Source organism: Musca vetustissima, unplaced genomic scaffold (assembly GCF_032173495.1).
Source record: "Musca vetustissima isolate MV318-11 ecotype Yass unplaced genomic scaffold, APGP_CSIRO_Mvet_v1 utg127359, whole genome shotgun sequence".
Lineage (NCBI taxonomy): Eukaryota > Metazoa > Arthropoda > Insecta > Diptera > Muscidae > Musca > Musca vetustissima.
The window spans coordinates 21,755-48,442 of record NW_026878369.1 but is presented as its reverse complement, the minus strand read 5'-3'; the positions used below and the strand labels follow the sequence as shown (position 1 = coordinate 48,442).

The 26,688-nt window shown below is 32.6% G+C and overlaps 1 protein-coding gene across 2 annotated transcripts; it reads left to right on the top strand.

Annotated features, from left to right (window-relative positions):
- Window positions 1-26,688, top strand: LOC133323151 (tubulin beta-3 chain). 2 transcript variants are annotated; one of them, XM_061532106.1, is made up of 4 exons: window positions 1-93; window positions 22,609-22,717; window positions 25,283-25,527; window positions 25,590-26,688. In XM_061532106.1, exons 1-4 carry the CDS (start codon window positions 37-39, stop codon window positions 26,541-26,543), a joined length of 1,365 nt encoding a protein of 454 aa, XP_061388090.1. In that variant the 5' UTR covers window positions 1-36; the 3' UTR covers window positions 26,544-26,688. The 2 variants fall into 2 exon arrangements, with proteins under 2 accessions (XP_061388090.1, XP_061388091.1); XM_061532107.1 differs by having other exon boundaries at window positions 2-93; window positions 25,286-25,527.

Below are 26,688 nucleotides of genomic sequence, written 5' to 3'. Positions count from 1 at the left end.
TCCCAGTTTTCGAAAACCCAAAAACACCAAATCAATATGAGGGAAATCGTTCATTTGCAAGCCGGTCAATGTGGCAACCAAATTGGTGCTAAGGTAAGTTTTTCGAATTTTGTATTTCGTTTTAGAATATTTAAGCTAGAATTCTTGAGAATTTTTGCTCTGCCACCGAGGTTGGGTTTCCTTATTTTGCTAAATCAGCAGTAGCCCAGTCAGTCAGCCAGCCAGCCAGCCACCACAACAGCAGCTGTGATGGCAGTTAAGTTTTTCGTTGATCTGCGACAAGCCTAAATCAGCCGCCTGGTTTAAATGTTGCTACTGTTGGTCGTCTTGTCCAGTTAGTAGCAGTGTTTGGTGTTTTTCGCAAATTGAATTTTAATTTTTTCTGAATTTAATTATTTTGTAAGTTTTCGTTTTGTTTTTTAATGGTTAAAACAATTCTATATGGAGGAGATTGTATCAGAATCAGTCGATATAACTGCCTTCATTCTTCGCCTCCTCGTCTTGACGTGGAATCCAGTTTCCAACGAGTTTCCTTACACACAATGAAAATGCAACTAAAAAAAACTTTAAAAAAATACCTCATATATGCGCCTTTAAGCTGATGTCAGATTTTCAAAAACACCAGTCAGCCAACCAGGCATTTAGTCTGCTTCTCAAAATATATTCTCCTGTCGTTGACGATCACTTGCTGGGCAAAAATCAATGTCAGGGTAAACCGAAATTTTCGAAAAAATCGATTTTTGTTGTTATGTGCTTTGAATGCTTTTAAGGAGTTTTCTACTCTGTGCTCTTTGCACACACAATTGAACAATTATAAAAAAATGAAATAAAAAAATACAGAAAACAAATCTCAACGCCAGACTTTGTGGAATTATTGTTGTCGTATGTGTGGTCGGTCGGTCTTTTGTATGGCTTAGTGAAAAATTAAGCAATTTAAATTGATTTAAATGAATTTCATTAAAACACCTCTGGCCTTTGCAGATTTCCATGAATTTCAATGCTGTTCATCACATCGGAAGAGATGATGAACAGTAAACGTTAAGGGAAGTCATATGTTCTGTGGAGAGGTGTGTATTAGGTGGCGCCCAACGTTTTGTAGTGATTTATATGATTTATTGGACATTTTTATAATAGAAGCTGTTGGCTGAATTTTATTATTTTGGGGCATGCGTCCTCAGCGCAGATTTGTTCTCTATATGTTTAAATGCTATTCTAAATGTTTGGCCATTGCTATGAACTAATCTATTGGGGTTTAACGTCACAGGTTATTTCCAATTTTTAAAATAATGTTTATTAAAAAATCACAAAAAATACAAAATAAAATATACCTACGATTTAGGTTATAATGTTATTTATTGCGTTACAGGACATATAAACAAACAGTTTAGAACAAATTTACTTTTTCTTTGAATTCATATGAAACAGCATTACTGGAAAATTACAAATTTTTTTTTCATAACATTAATACATCTATTTAAGTTGATCAACATTTCTCATATTATGCTTTCTATTAAAAAAATTAAAATTCCCTCCTGACGTTTTAGATTTCTTTTTCGTTTATTTACTCAATAAACATTTATTATGACAGTAATTAATGTTCAAAACACAATCCAACAAAAAAATATCACCTCGCAGTACTTCCGATTCTACTTTAGATAAGACCTTCTTATCAAAAACACCAACAAATGCTTCAATTTAAAATCTAATTGTTTTTATTGGCTATCACTCAAGTTAATGATTCATATTTCGACAATAATAAAAAACTGTTATTAAAATAGCAAAAAATGCACTGGAAAATGTTTACACGTTCATATAATAGAATTATTTCTATTCTTGGAATTTTGCAAACCATTTACTCGGATTAATCACAACCTTGGTTGGTTGGAGTGATAAGACGCTGTATGTAAATAAAATTTTTTGTAAGAAGAAATGCGCATTTATATATTTTTAAAGAAATACAAATACGAAAAGAAATTAATCACTTCAATATATTTATCATTATAGAAATTGCTTCAGTGTGTTTTTTTAATTTTACATTGAGGCGAGAATTTTTGTGGTTTGACTGTGATTCTACTTCGAGAAAAAATATTTTTATCTCAATGCAGATTAATTTATATTTTTCATTATTAATTTTAAATATTTACATCTACACTTGAAACTTAATTAGGACTTCTGTTCTTAAGATATACAGTTTGTTTAAAAAGTCATTAAAACACCTAAATATAATTAGATCCAACTGATATGTTATCTCCATTCTCTGATATGTTCTCCATTACGTTACCGGACATTTTTAAACTAACTTCTTGAAATAAATGACAAATTATTAACAGCTTCAATCAAATGTAGCGTCTCTTCATTCCCGTTTAATTAATTTTCGTTTCTTAAATCCACTCCATTCATTTTTTTCTTATTTTTATAAACATTTTTCTTCATAATTAATAATTTCTGGAATTTCTCTTTAAATTAATGCAATTTTGCACCTTTTTCCATTTTGGTTTCCCAGTGAAACTTTCCTGCCTTCTGGGCAAACCTTTTTTATTGCCTTTTAGAGTCACCTCAGCCATAGAAAACCATGAATCAGCTGTTTTTTCTGCTTCTTGTCATAAATAAAACATATGTATATTCGGTTGGTCTCTCCCCCTATGCCATTAATGTGACATTTCTAAATAAACTCCAACTATATCCCAGGCTAGTAGTAAGGCGGTTGCATTACTTATGTCTTCATTAAGTAATTTCCATTGTTTGAAAATGCCATGCAGTTTGTGGCCGCAAAATATAGTCAGCAAAAACAACTAAAGAAATTTAATATTCCCTTTGACTACTAACAAATGCAGGCACACTGAAGTGACTCACACACACACGCTCACCTTAAGTGACAACGAATATTCATTAAGAAAAGAAAAAAACTAACTTAAACATAAAACCGCTTTATTTTCATTAAAAAACCAACAACAACAAATATGACGGTGAAAAAAATTACAATAAAATTTCCCACCCTTACTTTTGTTGATCGGCCTTACTCAGGTCTATTTTGTCAGATATTTGTCGGCTTTTGTGGCGCTTAACAAGCCGCCAACATCAAAATGAGTGGTATTAAAACTCCGCTAAAAACGCATTTTAATTATGACTAAATGTCGTTGTTAATAAACAAGTAATAAAAAATTATATTCAAAAAAATAATATAAATTAAAAAGTAAAAAAAAACAATGATGAAAGTTTATTAGAGGAGAACTAAGAAATGGCGAAGTATCTTTAAGCACGAATGCATTTGCTAATTAATATTTTATTTGGACTCTTTTTTTTTGAAGATTAATATTAACACGAACATATGCACATAGGAATGTGGGCTTGCAAAGAGTGTCTAATTGGACATGGTACTTGCTAAGGTCTTAAAATGATTTAATAAGCAAATTTGAAGGTCATAGGAATGTATTGAATTGCTTATATCCAAATTACTCCTTTTTTCATAAACATTATTCCCATTTTTTAACAATAAAACCTAAGTGCCGCCCATAATGATGTGTTATCCATTGCGTTACAGGACATATTTAACAAAATGAAATATAAAGATTTTAAGATGGAGAGGTACGGCCTCAGATACTACAATCTTATATCCCACAACAAGTTCGGTCTTCCATAACATAAAGACGTTATTAGCGGTTCAAATTCATTTGGTATCTTAAAAAATAGAATAACAAAAATTAGTAGTATAATATTTACACCATTCATCTATTATAGATCATTTGTCGAGCCACTTAAATTATTTTCTTCTCGTTTTGGCTAAAAAGTATCTGTTGGCCAAATGTTTCTTGTCTTCAAAGGTTAGAGACGTACAGCAACCATTAAAACAGTGCAAGGTTAAAATTTGTTAACAGCAAAGAAAAAAATTAACTTTCTCAGCTATTTTGTTTTTTTCTCTATTTAACTTTTGGTGTTTAAGAAAAAATATGCGTGTCATCACCTAGTCGAATAGTCTGGAGTTTAGAGCAGTTATAGTTTTAATGCGTTTTGTTTTTTTTTTCAGTAAACAATTTTGAAGTGCTAGCGGAGTTTTTCTTTGTTTACTTCACATAATATTTGTTGATAAATATTTCAATTTATTTACTGTGTGTGTGTGAGGTGATCTGTGTGGATTTGACAAACATAATTGTGGAAAAGAATCACCAAATACAAATATGTTTGAATTTTTAGTTAAATAAATAAATCAATTTTGGGGAATTGAGGCGTTAAATTTATCTCCAAAGGGGGTGACAAAATCAATATTCTATTTTAAATCTAAATAAACAATAATTATCTGCTAAGAGACAGCCCTACTCAAAAAAATTTCAATAAATAAATAAGTAATAATATGCTTAAGAGATGGTCTGTATGTCATACACATGTTCCTTTTGTATTATTGACAACTTCTTTGTGGTTCAGTTTTTTTCGGGGGTAATTTGAAACCACAAGTGGAAAAGGAAACACCAATAGCTGTCACATGTTTCTGCCATGTAGAAAATGGCCCTTGAAAACTACATGTAAAGCATATGCCTGCTGAAGAAGCTAAAACCATGTTAATATTGAAAATCGAATTCGAAAAATCTCAAATTACCAAAAATTCCATGAAAATGCACTTGAAATACCAAATGTGTCAATAGATAACCTCTAACCAAACTAAAGGTACCGATTCTGCATACCCTCCCCTATTTCTTATGTTCTGTCGCCAATTTCTTTGTATTATTTGATATAAAGATATCAATAAATTTCTGGTTTATTTATTCAGGTAGCTATTTCATTATAATTACTCATCGTTTCAAAGCTTCCTTGGTTGTTCAATGTGAGACGTAAAAGGAAATCGGAAATGCATTAAACACCCTTTTTATTTATATTTTTGAAGGAAGTGATAAAGCAAAAATTTCAAAGGCTTCACGCCAAATTTTGTAAATGATTAATTCAGACACACTTTGCAAAGAATAAATGAGTAATACTTTATTGTAATGGAATACCCAATAAAGTTGGTAAGCAAATACCTGGAAGTGTATGAAGAATTTATAAAAATTCTGAAGCCTGTCGAACAGAGGAAGTGGTAGTGTGTAAAATCCAACGATAAGGAATGGTGACGTCATTATTAATTACCCATGTTATTTCGGCTACAAATTGTTCTTGAATTTTCAATTTGTTTCCAGAAGCGCCTTTTTTTAATGTTCAAGACATATATATATATATATATATATATATATATATAATTAGATCCAACTGATGTGTTCTCCATTGCGTTACTGGACATATTTACACGAACCTCTTCAAATAAATGACAATTATCATCAGGTTAACTAATGTCAAGAGCATTATAAATATAAATTTCCAGATGGGTTATCCATTGCGTTACAGGACAATTTGTAAACGAGAAATTCAAATAAAAGCTTCAACTTGTATTTTCACCAGGGTTTAAGACCGATAAGACTTTAGACTTCTAAACTCCTTCTCTTTGTATTTGCCAATTGGATGAGAACTAGAAATGAGAAGGCACTCACAACTGTAGGATATTGTTGTTCACTTTCGCTAAATGACAACAGGACATGACTTCCAGGTCAATAACACACCCGGGGATAATATATTGTTTTTTTATTTTATTTTTCGAATACCTATCTAGTAGGATAACAATATGACGACTTCCAAAGTTGATTTTCAAGATTATGAGGAAATCAAATATATGCATATTCCTGCTTTAATTTTGTCAGTGGGATACATCCGACGACCACTTTTCCAATTAATATTTTCTCATTATAAAGTAACGAGATAATATTTTGTACGCAAATATATTGCCTAAATATTATTATTTTGGTCACCTAAGCATCTCAAGATTTCTTCATAAATTCTACCCTGAAATTAAAAAAAAAAAAAATACTTTCAAATAAGCCGGGTGTCTCATTCAATTTGGGTTTTATCAAATCCCTTCAAGCCCTCTATTGGCAGCAACAGGATAAGGGTTATTTTTTCAATTGCAATTAATATCACAACACCTTAATTGTATTTTCTGTAGTTGGTTTTTTGTGTTAAATGTATTTTTTTTGGCTTGGCGTATGCCAAAATCCGATATCCAACAAAAAAACCAATACAAAACATGCAGATGTTAACATCAAACACCGTGGGATGTCCTTTACAGAAAACCAGATCAGCCAGTTCATTTACTTAACCCACAAGGTTAACGAAAGTTAACAATGTTATACATAACCCTACATACATATGTACACGTACTTATGTACGGATGTTTGAATGTATGTAAATGAATGATGTCGACAAAAAAATTCGCCCATGTTATAAGTATTCTCTTCCTTTAAACATTTTTTAGGGCGTATGGATTTCAATGTGTCATACAATACGAGGGCAGTTCTTACAAATTAAATAAATTTTCGAAGTTTGAATTCAAAAATAAAAATTGATCACCGTTTATCCTTCATTGTTTTTAAAATAATTATTTAAATTATTTCAATCTGTTACGAAAATTAATTTTCCAATCATTGGCATTATGCTGGCGGTAATACAGCAATGTGTTATCACAATGCTGCACGCAATTTGTGGCACGTAAATATATCGGCATATTGTAAATATGTGTATCTTTTCATGTCCCAATGTGTCATGTAGGCTGATATGTTTTTATACATCTATACAATTGATTGAAACAATTGATCAGACAAACATATGTATGTGTAAATACATAAATACAAATGCAGCCATACGATGACCATCTTCCATCTGCAGTTTGCTTGCCTGATTCTTGCAGCTTGTCTCACTGTTAGCCAGCATCTATCAGGAGTTTTGTGGTTGTTGTTGCTTTTTTTCAGCTGCTTTTGTTTTTGTTGCAACAACAAGCCTACCCAACAATAAGAACATTTGTGAGAAGAATGACTGATGATAGCTGTGCGCGAATTGTGTTTTGTGTAGTTGTGATATGAGTTGGGTGTTGTCTCACAATATGTACATGAGCCCGAAAAACGCACAGACATGTGTGGACATTGTACAATAATGTGGGTTTTTAAATATACAAACATACATCTGAAATTGATTTTATTTTTTGGTATAGGGTTTGTGTCCCTATGGTCATATCCCTTACATATGTGTTCGGTAGCAAAAATGTGTTTTTATATCTTCGTGTTGCTAAGGTCTGGTGCAGGGATGGGAAATTGGATTTTGTTGAATATTAAATTACCCTTCCAAAAATGATGTGAAATCTCCGATGCCTGATGAATAGAGCTCTAAAGGAACCAGGCTTGCACAAAAACTGATTTGTGCTTGGAAAATTTCCGGGAATCACTCTGTATACCCTAGTTTTCGGAACTCGGTAATCAATCCTCTTTCATATTATTCGAATGTAAATATATTACATACGCCGGCTTATGGCGTATCAAATGAAATCTTCTGTCCGCATAATTAAACGTCCTCCTTTAATTTCTGATGCTGATCTCCTGAATATTGTTCGTACCATGAATACAAATTAGAAGATCTAGTTAACACATCTTTCCCATAACAACTATTGCTTTGGTTTAAGTTTTTATGGAATAATATGGATCTAATTATGACACAAACATTTTGTGCCTTAATATTTCCATCCCTGACCTGAACGTTCAACAGTTATTTAAAACTACTGAAAGAGAGAGAGAGTATACAGTTCCGCATCTCTCAAGAGAAGCGATGAACTGAAGCGGTGAAAATGTGCCAGCAACAGTTAAGTTAATATGCTTTTAATGTCAAATCAGATTCGAAAGCGATCTTCAACCCCTAATGATTGCCTGCAACTAAAATAAACTTTTAAATGGCAACGTGTCCGTTCACTTATTTGAGAGGTTATGTTAACTCTCAGATGGCAATAACAACAAAAAACATCGTATATGAATAAAATTGGCGAGTGTGTACATGTGCGAACAAAATAATTCGTATTTTGTGATTTAAGAAACCTCTGCCATAGAAGAGACATTGAATTTTTTTTTGGGGTAAATGTGGTCCAAGGTCAATGTTTTTTTTGTACACAAAAGCTCGCAACGCAGATACACACATTAAGTATTTGTCGTGTAAAATTATTTACTTTCAACGTAAGCGTGTCATTGACTTGGAATTAGATTTTGTTCAAGAATGTCCGTTTAATAAATATTTCAAGCGCTGCAGGACAAATTAGGAAAAAGTAAAATATTTTGCTAGAGTAAGTAGGATGCGGTATTCATTGCACTACAGGACATATTAAACTATAACCTTGATAAAAACAATTTTTGAGAATTACTTAGTTAACCAATCGATAGTGAATTGTAAATTAAATTTCACAGATGGGTTTATATTGTGCTACAGGACAAATTATGTAAGAGAAATTCTAATAAAAACTATAGCTTCCGATTTGGCCATATATCCTCATCCGGGGTTCACCGAAACTGGTAAAGGTACTCTCCCCAGTTTTATACTATAGTGTCAATTTTTATGCTTGTGAAATTTTAAAATTGAAATCCTTAAACTTTTTCTAAAGAAAAATTGCTCAATTAACTTATCTATAGTGAATTATATAAAAAAATTCCCAGATAGGTTATCCATTGCGCTACAGGACAAATTATATAAAAGGAATTCGAATAAAAACTATAGCTTCCAATTTGGTAAAATATCCTCATCAGGGTTTACCGAAACTGGCAAGGATACTCTCCCCAGTTTCATATTAAAGTGTCAGTCGTAAGCTCTGTGAAATCTCATTAATGAAATTCCCAAGACAACAGTTCAAAGTTTCAATCGAAAAATTAAAGTTGCATTTTCTTTCTCAAAGAAGCTACAATATTTACCGCTCTTTCTGAATCTTAATTATAGATGAGCTACAACTCTAGTGTAACCATACTATCATGTGTGAATGCCTGTCTGTCTGTCCGCCTGGTCTATACTCGAGACAATAAAAGAAAAAATCTGTCAAGCAAAACATGTCGACGACGAGTACTTGGTAATTGTCATTTCCAACATAATTAAATGTAATTAACAAAATGTCTTTAACAAAGATGAAATGTTTACAGATCATTTAGTAAGGAGGCTAAAAAAATAAGATATCACTTCAGTTTCCAAAGAAAAAAAAATAAATAAAATTTTGCATTTGTGAAAGTCTACATCGAACGAAATGGACACAGTGAAATGAAAAATTAAGAAATTGCAAAAAAAAATCTGGAATACATTTCACATGAAATAGCTGCATATTCCATTATTATGTACAACTTTCATTAAATTAGGCCGCCAGAGAACAAAGAGGTTCTCCCCTCTTCCCAATCGTGAGCATTTATGAATAATAAGAAGAAAGAAAAATTGAAAATATGGCAAACCAATTAAAACATTAATGACATATAAATGATCATAAATTTAAGAACTTGAAATTGTAATATGGTATTTTAAATGTTTATATAAAATCCCCTCATCCAAATTCTTTAATTTATGGCCGCTCAACTTGAGACTTCCGATGACTACACTGGTCGTTTACACATCACAACCCAACGAGTCATCATCCATCTATCCAGCTGACTTAAGCCTAATATAATTTCCTTACATTTTAATAGGCTTGCAACAAAAAAAAAAAAGGAAAAAGTAAAAGATCACATAGGAGATCACATGTAAATAATTATCGTGGTAAATTTTTAACGAATGACATTAACTGCAAAATTGCTATTTTTAATTTCCTCTTGCACAAAAAAAATGCAGAGATTATTTTTTTTTTGTTACTTTTGATTTCTAAAGATTTTATTTTTGTGATCCATTTGGAGTTTTTGCTATCTTTAGTCGCCGATCTATGCATACTTCCGACTACACTTGGACTATGGACGACTGCCATGGGTTGTGTCATGCATAAATGTCGGCCAACGACCCAATGTAATGAAAATAAAAATAAATAAATAGAAACTACAAGATATTGCCGCTTTCAACAGCAACTAACAAATAATTTGTTTTGTTGTACAACAAAATTACAAAGAATTAAAAACATTACAACAAGTACTGAGAACTAAAGACAAGGAAAATTTCTATCCAAAAGGGAAGTTCAAGAAGTGGCAAGCGATATGAAGCAGTAGAGGGTAATTAAATAGCAGAAATATACGTTAATATCTCCTTTCTTGTAAAAAGGTCATAGACGAGGCAACCTTCATCGCTTTCCTAAAAAAAGTTTTACTGATTAAAATATCAAATTTATAGTTCTGAATCTGAGATGGGCTTTCATTGCACTACAGGATATATGAAGATCTCATACATACGTCAATGTTTGCACATTATTTAGCAGAACCGTATTTTCTGAGTTTTTTTAAATAAAAAATAACGTATACTTTTAAATGCGATGTTGGTTACTATTGAGCGCCTATTCTGAGGAAAATTTTATCTGGCTTATCCATTAAACCTGAGTGTAAATTAGTACAAGGAGAGTATTTTTTACGACTTCGCAACTAGTTCATTCCCTTTTTTGCATTTTCGAAGTTCTGTGTTTTCAAAGCAGATTGACTTTTGGAGATAAAGAACTATAAATATTAATATTATTTCCTCTATTGTAATAAAAAGTAACCTGCGCTTCTTTATTTGAACTAATTCGTTCGATAACAAAACTCTTTTCATATTAGTTTTCGTACGCTAATAATGGACTATTCTTCAACATCTTCAAATTGTGCTTCTTTTTCAAGCTTAACTGTTATGAGATTATCATGATTTTGAGATTCATACACACTTGAGTGGTATTATTTTTGCCTTTGTTGCTGTGGCGATGATCGTTGTTTCATTTATTCCACAAGTTCTGGTTATTTCCTCTCTTTTTTTGGTTTTCATACTGCTGCCTTGCTGGGTTGACTAATGGTTTGACGCTTGGTCTGCAGTTACTTAGCTGTGATCGCATGTTGGGGAACATTTCTTTCTCATCATCAAATTGAAGAAGAAACAGAAAAAAATTTACTGTTGCTGGCCAACGTCTCTTGCATTATTTTTGGTGTCTGAGAATAACGAAGAATGATCCGCAAATGCAGCAGCAACGAAAACAACAACACACATCAAACATTGGCTATCGGCAATTCCTTTCGGTATTGGCCACATAGCATGCAATGCAAGTAAAAGTACTTTCAACTTGTGCAAAAGTGGCTAATGTGTATCTTCCAAAGTTCCGCACAGAAGCAAAAATGACTTGAAGACAAGCTAACAGTCTAATAGACGGATGGATGGTTGGGTTAGAGCTCTTAGCAACTTCTAACTAGCGGCGGCAACGATGACTACTTCACTAATTCACTCACTTCTATGTGCAATGAAAAAAAAAAAACACTGAAATACGAGTGCATGGACTTGTCCGTCTGCCATCAGCAGTCGGTCATCCACTTGGAACAACCAGCCAGCCATCATGACAGCCAAAATAAATTAGTGGCAATCTCAAGGATCTTAAGACAAACAAGAATTTTGTTAAACAGCCATCGAGTCTGTTAGTCCGTCGTTCGGTAACTTAACCATGCTAACTTTAGTGTTTCATTTAGTTTTTTCTTGCTCTTTATTTTCTTCTTTCTATTCTTTTTTTGGAATATTGCAAATTCTAAAGCTGTATGCCTGGCTGGGTGCTATTTCAATGCTTTCCATATTTGTTTTAATTTTTGGCTTGTTGATTACACCATTTCCATAAGGCCGAAAGAGAATATATATATATATTTAAACAAAAATAATGTCTATAGAAATATTGCAAAAAACACCCAAACTAATTCCAAATGACCAAAGAAAAGGAATACAAAAGAATACAGTTCAAGATTTTCAGGAAATGGAATAACTGTTCTGGATTAATTAATGATCTTTAGAAGTAAAGGAAGAAGGCTGATATTACGTATCGTATTTAATCTAGATTTAAATTTTTCATTATAAAAAGAGAAGAGGAAATAATGAAACACTCAGACTTCAAAATTGGCTATTCATTGCGCTAAAGGGCATTTTAATCTATAAGTGAAATTACATCTTTTCTGGCAAGGGAAGGGGCTGTCATCACTTATCGCTTCTAAACTAATTTGGGAAAGTATTAGGATTAAAACTGTGAGATGTGTTATCCATTGAGCTACAGGACATATTTTTCACTATAAAAAGCGAAAAGGAATTTACGAAACACTAAGACTTCAAAATCGGCTAATTATTGTGCTTCAGGACATATTTTAATCTTTAAATGAAATTACTTTTTTTTCCAAATTAGAAACAGTGTATTCTCTATGTTTAACGCTTGCCACATTTTTCCGGCAGAATCTTGATAAATGCAAAAGAAAGAAAGAAACCGTTTGTTTTTATAGCATCTATATTAGGAGGCATGAAATACATGAAACATTCTCTCAACCAGCCACATATCACATTGAAGTATGAATGCGACTAGCTGTTTATGTCTGCCTAACCACTCGGCTGTTGTTGTATCGAGGAACTCATCAATCTTGCGGATACTTACTTACCACTTCACTTGAATAATGTCGAGTTGATGCCATTTCTAGTAAGTGGGGAAATTTTGCTCACATGAGGCAAGGCGGTTATAACTTGCACATGTATTACATCAGACACGGCACACAAAAAATAATTTCCAAATAAGAGCAGGGCAAAAGAACACACCCGAAAAAATACTTTCTCAATTTTATTTGCGATCAGACTTTCTTGTTGAAAAACTGGGTATCTCTTGTACTGGGTGTTTAATTTTAATGCATGTGGGATAGGGCATTAGCCTCACACAAGCACACACCCAATCGTATACCAGAGAGGCCGATAACCAAAGTTATAAATGTTGCCATGCTATCAGCAGGCTCTGTTGCATATCAAACTCTACATTCTGCCTTCTCCCGTCAGCCACAACACATGCAAATTTTTAACATCTTTATATTATTCATTCCATCTTATTATTTTTATTCTTTGCATAAATATTTTCTTTGACTCTGTTTCACACATCATAAACTCTGAAAATAGAGTTTGTTTACCGACGTTCGGTTGTTGTGGTTTTGTTTGACGAATATTTGTTTATTTTAGTTTCTGTTAACAGTTTTTTTTGTTGTATTTTTCGTTTCTTTTATAAACTAACAAATGTCGAATAATTACGGTTTTGATGTGGCAAAGTTATGGGATTATGTTGCTAGCTGAAAAATTATTAGATGAAAATTTCAGAGGCGAGAGAAGGAATTTCTTCCATAATATTAGGTGTTATATATTATGAAAGAGATTCATTATGGAAACACAGTTACAACAAAATTTTCTATAGAAGTTAATTTTAAGTAAAAATGTCATTGTGCCACCTTCTGGTAATGTGATGATCGTTCATACCTCGGTTCTAACATACAAATTACACCATATAGAAACAGATTTGGGATTATTATAGCACGATGCGTTATCCATTGTGTTACAGGACAATTTATCATAAAAAAGGTTCATACATGTGTGGCTAACATTTCAGGATGTGCATCCTTTGCGTCACAGGACATATTTTTACATATAAAATGGAAGGTTCTTCACCCATTGAACTACAGGAAATATTACTGTAAGAAACGAAGAGAGATTTATTAGTAGACCTCGGATTTTGCATATTTGCATATTTTTTAATAATGAAGATATCGAAATTCTGATTGGACACAAATTCGTTTCAAAGGATTTAGAATTATTTGAAGGGTTCATATTTTTTAATTTTTTGCATATTTGCATATTTTGCATATGCACGAGATATGCAAAAAATATGCAAAATATGCAAAAAATATGCAAAATATGCAAAAAATATGCAAAATATGCAAAATATATGCAAAATATGCAAAAAATATGCAAAATATGCAAAATATATGCAAAATATGCAAAAAATATGCAAAATATGCTAGGTCGATATGCAATAAATATGCAAAATATATGCATAAAATATGCAAAATATAGGCCAAATATGCAAAAATATGCAAAATATATGCTAAAATATGCAAAAATATGCAAACATATGCAAAAATATGCAAAATATATGCACAATATGCAAAATATATGCAAAATATGCAAACATATGCAAAATATGCAAAATATGCATAATATGCAAACATATGCAAAATATATGCAAAATATATGCAAAATATGCAAACATATGCAAAAAAAATATGCAAAATATATGCACAATATGCAAAATATATGCACAATATGCAAAATATATGCACAATATGCAAAAATATGCAAAATATGCAAAATATGCAAACATATGCAAAATATGCAAACATATGCAAAAAAAATATGCAAAATATATGCACAATATGCAAAATATATGCACAATATGCAAAATATATGCACAATATGCAAAAATATGCAAAATATGCAAACATATGCAAAATATGCAAACATATGCAAAAAAAATATGCAAAATATATGCACAATATGCAAAATATATGCAAAATATGCAAACATATGCAAAATATGCAAACATATGCAAAATATGCAAAAATATGCAAACATATGTAAAAATATGCAAAATATATGCAAAATATGCAAAAAAATATGCACGGTGTGCTAGGTCGATATGCGAGAAATATGCAAAAAAATATGAAAAATATTGGCAAAAATATGCAAAATATGAGCAACATATTTCACATATGCAATTATTTTAATCAAAAAAAAAAAAAAAAGATTTTTCATGGTAGTTTTCGAATTTGTGTGCTTTCTTTATTTTTAACCTATAGAAATCTAATTTTGTATGTATGCGTTTCATGGTTCAACTGTTAGATTTTTGGGGCATTATGAAAAATTTGCTAAATATATGTATAAAACATGCAAACATATTTAACCGTTATATGGCGATATACTAAAACGTGGATCGATATATCCCATTTCCAATACCAAACATCCTAGGAGTAATAATATATGTGCAAAATTTCAAAGTTCTATCTTTAATAGTGCGACCTAGCATACCGTGCATATTTTTTGCATAATTTGCATATTTTTGCATATGTTTGCATATTTTTGCATATTTTGCATATTTTTGCATATTTTGCATATTTTGCATATTTTGCATATTTTTGCATATTTTTGCATATTTTTGCATATTTTGCATATTTTTGCATATTTTGTATATTTTTTGCATATATTTAACGCATATCGACCTAGCATACCGTGCATATTTTTTGCATATTTTGCATATTTTTGCATATTTTGCATATTTTTTGCATATTTTGCATATTTTTTGCATATTTTGCATATTTTTTGCATATTTTGCATATTTTTTGCATATATTTTGCATATTTTTTGCATATATTTTGCATATTTTTTGCATATTTTTTGCATATTTTTGACATGACCCCAAATATCGATCAATTAAAGCATGAAACGCCTAAATACAAAATTTGAGTCCAATCGGATAAAGCATAAAAAATATGCAAAAATCCGAGGTCTATTTATTAGTTATACAAATTTCTTCGACTAAAACTCGAAGATGAATTTTTTATTGCCTTACTGGACAGATTTTTAAGAAGCGAAGAGGAAAATATGAACTATTAATATTACGTCTATTAAAACATTAAGATGGGTTACCCATTGCGCTATAAGACATATTATATTGAAATTATACTTAAATTACAGTCTAAATCTATATAACTACGTAAATGGAACTGCTAAACTGGTCACTATAAGCGATATTAAATAAAGGGCAGAACTTTTTTTATGAAAATTATGTCGTTATAAACTATTTTGACTAGTCAATTTTATTGAAATTATATAAGTAAAAATTTCCTCGTAACTATGTATGAAACTTGCTAAAAACAAACTCTCCTTCTTTTTCCCCCTACAGTAGAATATTTTTTTTTTTAAATTAAACACTCAAAAGTAAAGAATTTTGACTTCATGTCAAGTCAAAGAAAAATATTTCAGAAATTCAGTGATACGATGGCATATGTTCAATGTCTGTCGGTTTCTCTCACCCCTTTGACTTAACCATAACACCAGCATGTAGTAATTCATTATTCATTCCAGAACTGGTGACAATGTCACTACCAGCACCATAAGCCTCATCTGCCTGCATCCGAGTGATCTTTTGTGATCTCCTGCTTTGGGTGGAAAATGTAATAAATTAAACTTTTACGAGTAGACACACGCGCCAACTTGACTGAAATATGGCTTAATGCCGAATTTATTCGTTTTGTATAAAAGTGTGTCATTCGTTATTTTTTGTAATTGTTATGACCACAGCTATTAAGCCATAATTGCTGCAATATCATCATGACCATAATTGCCACATTGCATTGGAAATATTAAGATTAGTGCATAAAAATATCTTTAAAATTGATCGACAGACATATTGACATTAATTGCCAACATTACGGGTTAAAATGTTCTCTCAATCATTATGCCAAGCAAATGGTGCAACGACCAAACATATGTGATTAATGTTTAGGAGTAAAGATTAGATGAAAATACCAAACAGAAGAAGGATTTTTATTTAAAAATAAACTAGAAAGTGATGTTTTATCCTCCTGAAAAAATACCCATAAGTGAAAGGAAAAGTATTACATATATATGCCTTTATTTTTCATTACAAATAGGCCCAACCATTTATGTAGATTTTTTCTGTCACTTAACACTTGACAAAATATTTGATGTTTGTTTCTTTTTTTTGTTCCTCCTTCCAACTTCATACCCAAGGATCTGCGGCAATTTATGTATGTATGAGTTTGAGTAATGCATATGCAAACACCAGCTATTTCTGTTACATATGCACTGTTGGCCCTATTCAACGTGTGAATGCAATACAATGCGCTGCGCTGTATTGCATTTATGGATGAATGCGCTCCTGGGGATCATAATATTGTGACACACTATGTATGGGGGTTACCATATCTGGTCTCTGGGATTTGTTGTTCTTCTCGCCGTATTTTTGTTTTCACGTCGTTTATATAAATAACTTGCTGTAACAACAACAGCAACAAAAAGGGGGAAATATTAAATTTAACTCATGCATAGCTGCCAAGATATTCCAACTCATGAGGACAAAACTGAAAAAGATGACTAAATTTAGCCCGGCTGGGTTGTGGTGCTAGTTGTTTGTTGTTCTAGTCATTCTTTGTGGAATAGAGGAACTCTGCTCTGTTCCTGGGAGTACTCAAAAATAACTTTAACATGAGTCATCTTGAAAATATGGCTAGGCAAAAAATCCAAGATATAGAAATGAGTAATTTCGCTTCAGTGGAATAAAATATATTTAGTCATTTGAAATTAATTACCAATTATTATATAATATTTATAGCTCATTTTATTAACAACATTTATTTGTTTCTTTTCTTTCTAGGTAAGTTTCAAAAACATTCATGGTTTTTATATGTTGCATAAATTAAAAGAAGGTAAACCGCAGTAAGTAAAAAATTTCTACATTTTCTGTAAACGAGAAATGTTTATTATTGATGAAATCCATTAACAAATTGGAAGTGGAAAAATGAAAATCTTACAAATTACACCAAAACAAGAAGTGCAGAAAAAAGGAATGTGTAATAAATGAAGCGCTCGATATTCAATTTCTGGTAATTGGCTAATGGCTCTGATTACTTGTACCTCCTTTAAAAGTAACAAACTACACCATGTAGGAAAGCATTTGTATTAATACTCAAAGGGCTACAGGACATATTTTATAAGAATTGAAGAAAACATTGATTTATACAAATTTCTACTATTAAAACTCATAGATGTGTTACAGTACAGTTTAATAGTTATAGAGAGGAAATGTGAATTTATGATGTATTAAAATTTCGTCGACAAAAAGGTATGTTTATTAGTTATACAGAAACTGATTATAACTCCAAGACGAGCTACAGGACAATTTTTTATAAGATACAAAAAGGTTTATAGATGAAAATTAAAGATGTGTTATTCATTGCCCTACAAAATATATTTATATATATATATATATTTTTTTAGTTTATGAGGGTTTGGCGAATTTTATGAGGAAATTTAAAATTTTGGCGTTTAAAATTCCTACTGAAATTCAATTAAAAAAAAAAAAAAATGTGTATATATAAATAAAAAATTACAAACAATTTCTTATATAAGAGGCCAATTTCAAACATTTTAGCTATAAAACAGTAATTAAGAAAATCTTATGTGGAGAAATGGAATTAAGAATAAATAATTTCATGTAATTTGTTTCGTGAAAATACAGAACCTACAGAAGAAGTAAATCTGACATTAAATTTACTATAGAAAAAGTAAATTTTAATTATATTTCCTATAGAAAATGTCAATTTCAATGAAGTTTCCTATTTCTAAATTTCAATGTTATTTTCTATAGATGTATTTAATTTCAATGAAATTCACCATCAAAAAAGCCAGGTTCAAGTATTAACATCATTGGCATTTTCTATAGAAGTTTTCAAAAGAAATAGTCAACTTCGATGAATGTCTTTTTAAAATATTAAATTTTAATCAATTTTTCACAAATGGCGAAGTTTCCTCGCACATCCTCATCACTTATACATGACAAAAACTTAGTATATTATTAGATTTGAACTGGTCGAGTTGCAGTTAATTTGAATATGTTTTGTGAAACTTTGCATATGTTGTGCGAGAATTGCATACATCTCACTTTTTTGTGTCACAAATTCATAATTTAAATTTCACTTATTTATAAATATCAACAAACAATTAAAATTCTGCTAGCGAAATTTTTTCAAGCTATTTGTTTATTTTGTTAATAATTTGCATATAAAATTATTCTAAATATTATAACAATAACTATTGAATACAGTGGAACATCTTCAATATGAAAGAAATTTCACAAGGTCGTAGAAACCAAATTATATGAGGCTTTTCCAAATTTGGTTTTCACTTACACATAAATGGCCCAAAAGATCCTTTGTATCCAAATGAAAATAAAGATTTGTATATACCATGCAGAGTTTTCACTGTACTCCACACATCCATTTCCATCAAAAACAATAACAAAAAAAATTAATCGAAAGTGCAACTGCAAAAATTTAGTGCCACATTGTTGTTTTAATTGTTTCACTCGGATGCGGTCAATAAAATTTAATGCGCCTCCCGGTGATGCATGATTTTTATTTAGCATTTTTTCTAGCAAAAAATGCTAAACCCCTTCCCCTAAAAAGTGGATGACAAAAACAACAGCAACAAAATTCACCCATAAGTATGTTCCAGCTGTGCGAGTGCGTATTCGAGTGTTTATTGCTTTGACCAAAAAAGGTAAAATTGTTGTTTGAAGTGATCATTCCACTCAGATGTTGGCTGTTGCGTTTCTTGTTCGATTTGACAGCGAACAAACATCTTGTCGACCATCCATCTAGCTATGGGTGATTTACGTCCAAAAACAAAAATTAAAAAAAAAAACAAACTGCAACAAATCGACAACCAAACATTGTAAATTTTTCACCCAAAATTAGAAAACATGAAAACATTCAATAGCAATTGAGTATTTGAAATTCCAAAACTTGAAAAAAAACAAATTCTCGTGTAATGAATGTGGCTCAGTAATGGGGTTAGATTGCAATTGAATAGTTCTACAGGAAATTTTAGTGAAATTGAGAATGAATATGGAGAAATTTAAATTGAATATTGTCATTGATGTTGAAATTTTTTAATAGGAAATTTTATTGATTTTTTTTTATTTTTATAAGAAATATCATTATTTTTTTAGGAAATTTCATTGAAATAACGTCTTTACGTATAAAATTTGTATGAGATTGATAATTTCGTTGAAACTGACCGCTATGGTCAGAAAATTTCAATAAAGTAGATTATTTATACATATAGGAAATTTCAATGAAGTCGAAAGATTCTATAGGAGCTTTCAAGAAAATCTTTTATTTCCATATGAACTTTCATTGAAATGGCGATCCGAAGCATAGTGCAAAAATAGTACAAAAATGTGGCGGAGTCAGCAAAATTTTCAAGTGATGAATTGGCCAGAATTTATGGTAAATCTTGGGAAGGTGGATAATATTGTGCCAATCTGTTCCATCGAAACTATGTGTGAGTGGCTGGACATGCCAATTGAAATTATACCGGAATTGGTTGATAGAATTGAAAAAAAAAATAAATGAACAATAAAAAAATTTAATCTTCTTTATCATTGCTTTGTTTAGAATTAAAAAAAAAATAATAATAATTATGTAATCATATCTGAACGCCTCTGTGTCTATAGGTAATTTTTATAAAAATCAATATTTTTGTAAGAAATTTCTAATATAGGAATATTTGTTGTAATTAGCTTAACAATACCAAAAATGCTTCTTGAAGCTTCGTGGGAAACTTGAGCCAAATCGAATATTTTGAAGTTCCTAATAAATATCTAATCTTTAGGAATTTCCTTTACAACAATTTTCTTGTAAAACCATCTCCTTTGGACAAGAAAATTCCATGAGAAATGGTTATAATTTGATTTTATTCACTGTGAAATTATTTTCACACAATTGAGGTTAATTACATGGCTGACTGGCTGGCTAACCATAGCTCTTAACCTTGATCATTAAAATTATTTCCTTATTTGAGGAGAAGAAGATGAAGGAAACCAAAAAACAGCATGTCAAAGAAAACTTACCAAAGCGAGAATAATAGGTCCATTGTAATTTGTAAAAATTCCTTTCAAATTAGAAATGCATCTGGAAAAGGCAAAGATACAAAAACAATAGAATAACGAATTGAGACTTTTCACGCAAAGTAATTGCAGGTCAGCCAGCATTCACAGGCAACTACTCTTTACAGCGATAATGATCATCATCTGCATCGCCGTCGTCATGGTCATCAAGCGCAAGAGCAGTAAACATTTAATCCTCTTGATGTTATGGCTGCCAGAAGCATTAGCAGAATTGATGAATGTTTGTGGAGTAGCGACCCAGTCCATGGCATAACCCCATGGCTGTGAAGTAGCCTTATGGTGATCATCATCATTATTGGTTTTATCTGGATGGGACAAAAAAGTGGGAAACCAAGAATGGTTAGCATCAACAAATCCATACTATTCTTTTTTTGTATTCGGATCCATACAAATCCATGAATAAATAACAAAAACTGCAACAACAACAAAAAATGTAGTAGCAGCAAATTGAAAGGTTTATTTGGTTGCGCTTCATTGAAGATGACGCTAAAAACAGTTGTTGGTCTTTTTTCTATCAGACAGTCAGTCAGTAGTTGACTGGCACTCTAGTTGAAATGAATGAATTTACAAGGGTCGATGGAAGAGGTGTTGTCGTTGTTGGTAGAGACGGGCAGGAGGCATTGTGCCGCGACTGGTAGGCAGTAACATTCAGAAATGCGTTAAGGAATGTTGTTTTGTTGTGATGTTACATGTGCCACTTCACAGATTGTGGAATATAACACTGGCAGGCTGGTAGGCAGCCAGCCAGTCAGCACCATAGCCGCCATTGTGATGCACCATGCAACAACAACTAACATTATATTGTTAATGAATTTATTGTAAAAATGCAATCATCGACCACAAAAAGAGTCATTACACAAAGTCCAACAGCAGCAGCAAACAAATATCTAGTGAGCACTCCAAGAATGATCAGTAGATACAATAGAAACAAACCACCATCACCACCCTCCATAAAAAGTCAAAACATTTGAAACGAAATAATGGAAGTACTGTTCGCTCTTTTGTCTGTCTACTGCCCGGGCCTGTAATCCAAACATTTTCATCAAATTTCATTTTTGTATTAACAGCAACAACTACTATAATTTTGAAATATTTATTGACTGATGACATTATCGATGAGTATCACAAATGTTTCGATATAGGGAGTGTTAAAATGGGTGTTGAAGTTAAATGGCAGAACAAATAAATAAACATTCAAAGTGAGGGGGAATAAAAGTTTATTTCGAATATTTTTAAAACTAGCCTGGTGTCAAACCTTCTTCTTTTCACAATTATTTATCCTCAAGACATTCCAGCCAAGGTTGGGGTTGCAGAGTATAGATAATTCAGTATGGACATTCAGCTGATCACAAGCCCCGTGATTCGTACATCCGAGACATTCCATTCCCCGTTTGTTAAATGAGAAGGAAATGGTCTGCATCCACAGAAAATTTGATTTTATGGCTAAATCTGATACAGAAATACGAAATTTATGGGGATCCATATCATCCTTCGCGAAATAAGTTAGCACATGTCAAACCGTATCAGGAAGCAATAGATAGGACGAACCCATTTTCTATTTTACGCAATACTGGACAACATTTTTAGCATCAGTATTTTGTTTTTATAATATGTCCTGTAGCGCAATGAATAAAACATTTTAATTTAAAATTTTATAAATTTGTATGTTCTATGCTGGGAGAAATTCTTTATATTTTTAAATGCTGATTATTCAAATATTGATTTTTAATTTCTCTTAAATTTTTATTTTTTCAAATTTCTATCGACTGAAAATTTCGTTTTTAGACTTTTCAAACTACCATCAAACATTCAAGTGCAGCCTTTCAACATGGCATCTACAATATGTTTTCAATCTCATAAATGTTTACATACTATGTTCAAACATAAAATATACAAACCGCAAATACCAGCTATGATACCAAACATAACATAAAATATTCCCATTAAATAAACAATCAAATCATATTGAACAAACATTTCAATTATTTCCCATACCATAATAAACTAATAATAATTTCTTTTCTTAATTGTTTTTTTTTCAGTTTTGGGAAGTCATTTCCGAGGAGCATGGCATTGACCAGAATGGTATCTACAAGGGTGATAGCGATTTGCAATTGGAACGCATTAGCGTTTATTACAACGAAGCATCAGGTATGATACACAAGACCCGAAATGACTCGTTGGCTTATGTTTTCTTTTTAAATAGTCTAACCAATCTAAAAAATCCTTTCTATAACTTGTAGTTTATTGCATGCCAATTTAGATTTGCTTTTTAGAGATACAATGTTGATTTATTTAAAAAATACAAAAACTAATATCATTTATGCTGTACACCGCTACCACATGATGATTAGTGGGCTGAACGTAATGCAGAAAACATGCAGAAGAAGAGATTACAATACTGGACAACAAAACTGCAACCCCTTACTTTTCAGAAATCCATGATAACTCCATTTCTACACCCAACCAACGTTCATCAACCGTCCATCGATCCATCAATCGACATTCTCGCACGCTTTCGTTTTGCTATTTCATTTAGCTATGAATCATATTTAGTTGCAATTTGTTTGCTTGTTTTATATTTATTTTTATTGTTGTTGTAGTATTTTTTCTGTATGGTTAACACGCCTATTAGAAAAGTAGCAAACATGCTTGGATTTAATTTCTTTCGTCGTGGCGATCAAGAAAAATGCAAACATATTTACGTTTTTACCAACAAAGGCAATGTTGTTCAAATGTCTGGCAACTGAGAAAGGGAAGTATGGCAAGGTCAAGAAAAATAGTGAATATTCCAGAGCATATGGCTGAAAATTGAACGAGAATGAACAAGTTACAAAGGAATTATGTGAAGTAATGGAAATAATGATCGTAAAATGAAGCAGATGGACCAAAGAGCTGAATCTAGTTCCATTCCCAGAATACTTCATAGGACTCGTGGAAATGAAAAAGATCAGCGTATTCACTGAAACAAAGAAATTGTGATGTGTTATCCATTGCTTTACAGGACATATATAAAAAATTCTTAATATAGTTATCAGAATCTGTTAAGAAAAAACAATCATATATCAGCAATAAAGAAGAGTTATCTCATGCACTTTAGGACATGTTGAGAGAAGCAGACACAAAAATGATCAGTGTCTTTATAGAACCAATAAAAGGAAGATGTGTTATCCATTGCGATACAGGACATATTTAAAAAATGATTAATTCAGTTATCTGAAGCTGTTAAGGTAATACCATAATATATCACTCATAAGAAAGGGGATGCTTTGTGCTTCGGGACATATTAAGAGAAGCAGATATTAATGATATGTTATCCATTGCGTTACAGGATATATTTACTTTAGTTATCAGTTGAGAAAAAACAATGTTTCAGACATATGAGAGAATTCAGTATTAAATATTGAGAGAATTCAGTATTAAAAAATATGTATTAAAATATGTCCTGTAGCGTAATGGTTACTCATTTGATTCACTTTCTTGGCAGATTTTGATTCCCACATTATTGAAAAGTCAATACTTTCACCACCCTCATATCTTTCGAATAATGGCTATCATACGATAATCATACGACAATATTCTGTAGAAAACTGGGCGCGTTTATTTTTCCAATAACAGGTGGAATCACATGTTAATGCCTCTGCAGCCAGCAATATTAAGTCATAATAAAAATAACTCCCCATTTGGAAATGGTAATATGGAAAAACGCAATACCATAAGCGCACATAGAAACAATTGCATTGTTGACCGCATTTTTAAAAGTACGTCACAAAAATTCAAAATTCACTCTCTCCCGAACGCAAGTTGCCCCCCTCCTAAAGCTGTGCGTATGGTGGGACCATTGTGTTGCAATCCTTCTATGGTTATTTGGTATCATATGAGTTGTTCTTTTTGCTGAAGACTACCTGACTGACTTCCTTCCCTATTTTGGTGTCTGTGTGTATGTATACGAGCGCGCATCAAGCCATGGACGGCAGGGACTGAAGCTTCATTGTGTGCGCATGCGCTTGCACGTGCCAAGCATTTTTAATGGAGAAGTAGCAACTTTACAAGTGCTGGTGTTGATGACCATTGGCCAATGTGATGGCAAGCAGTGCTATGATTTATTGAAATTGATATGACAGGCGGTGTGGTGCGGGGAGTTCTTGAAAATTTTAGTTAAACGACAAAGAAATTGAAGTCAATAGCCGAAAAAAGAAATACACCCAAAATTGCGAAGCACTGGAAGAAGCTATACTTTATTGTCACGAACTTCTGCTGGGCTGCAATCAAATTCTGGCCCCAAATTGTTTAAAAACAAGCGCCTTATTTGGAAAAGCAATGAAAATAAATTAAAATGAATTTCGGGTGAAAATAAAATTGAATGGGGGAGAGGAGGAAATGCCATAGGAAATTAAGTGGCTCCCACAAACAACCAAAATGGATTTGAATATGAAATATTGTATGGAGGAGAAAAAGAAACAGATGCAATAAATTATGACAATTAATTGCGTGTGGTTTGGAGGGAATAAAAACTGCACTGCGAAGCCCGGATAAAAATGGATTTTCGTAATTTTCTTTAATTACTGCATGTTTACCCTAGAACCTCTTATTGCATCTTTAAGTAGAACCTTCTGTAATACCCCAACTCTAACCATCGTAGTACCGCTTGCTTAGTACCCTCTCCCAACCCTATGTCTTCAAACTGATCCTTTTCAATTTTTGCTTCCATTTCAGCAGCATCAAGGTCTTCGGGCGGTAAATATGTACCGCGTGCAATTCTCTTGGATTTGGAACCCGGCACTATGGAGGCTGTACGCTCCGGTCCCTATGGTCAATTGTTCCGTCCCGATAATTTTGTCTTTGGACAATCGGGTGCTGGTAATAATTGGGCCAAGGGTCATTACACCGAAGGTGCTGAATTGGTGGATAATGTTTTGGATGTAGTGCGCAAGGAATGTGAAAACTGCGATTGTTTGCAGGTAAGTCGAAATCGAATAATACTCTTCAGTCCATTTTTTGATATATTGTTTATTTTTCCTAGGGCTTCCAATTGACCCATTCTTTGGGTGGTGGTACCGGTTCCGGTATGGGTACCTTGCTGATTTCGAAAATCCGTGAGGAATATCCCGATCGTATCATGAACACCTACTCGGTGGTGCCTTCACCCAAGGTATCCGACACTGTGGTGGAACCCTACAATGCCACCTTGTCCATCCATCAACTGGTGGAGAACACAGATGAAACCTATTGCATTGACAACGAGGCCTTGTACGACATCTGCTTCCGCACCCTGAAGGTTTCAAATCCCAGCTATGGTGATTTGAATCATTTGGTCTCCCTGACCATGTCGGGTGTTACCACCTGTCTGCGTTTCCCCGGCCAATTGAATGCCGATTTACGTAAATTGGCCGTTAACATGGTTCCCTTCCCACGTTTGCACTTCTTTATGCCTGGCTTTGCCCCACTCACCTCACGTGGTTCGGAAAATTATCGTACCTTGTCGGTACCCGAATTGACACAACAAATGTTCGATGCCAAGAACATGATGGCCGCCTGCGATCCACGCCATGGCCGTTATCTAACTGTGGCCGCTGTATTCCGTGGCCGTATGTCCATGAAGGAGGTCGACGAACAAATGTTGGCGGTGCAGAATAAGAACAGTTCATACTTCGTCGAGTGGATCCCCAACAATGTAAAGACTGCCGTATGCGATATCCCACCCAAGGGTTTGAAAATGTCATCGACGTTCATTGGCAACACCACCGCCATTCAGGATCTCTTCAAGCGTATTTCCGAACAATTTTCGGCTATGTTCAGACGCAAAGCTTTCTTGCATTGGTACACCGGTGAGGGTATGGATGAAATGGAATTCACCGAGGCCGAGAGTAACATGAACGATTTGGTCTCTGAATATCAACAGTATCAGGAAGCCACGGCCGATGATGAATTCGATCCCGAAGTGCAAGCCGAAGAAGTTGAGGGAGATTGTATTTAATCAACAAGTCAGAGGAATGATGAGGAGCGTGCTTTTTTGGCGCTACGTGTTGAGAGGGAGAGGCAACAAATTGTTGCGGAGAATGCAGCAGATTTGGCCCAGGAGATACGATCCCTGTTGCATACTTTAAGGTGTTTTCTTTAAG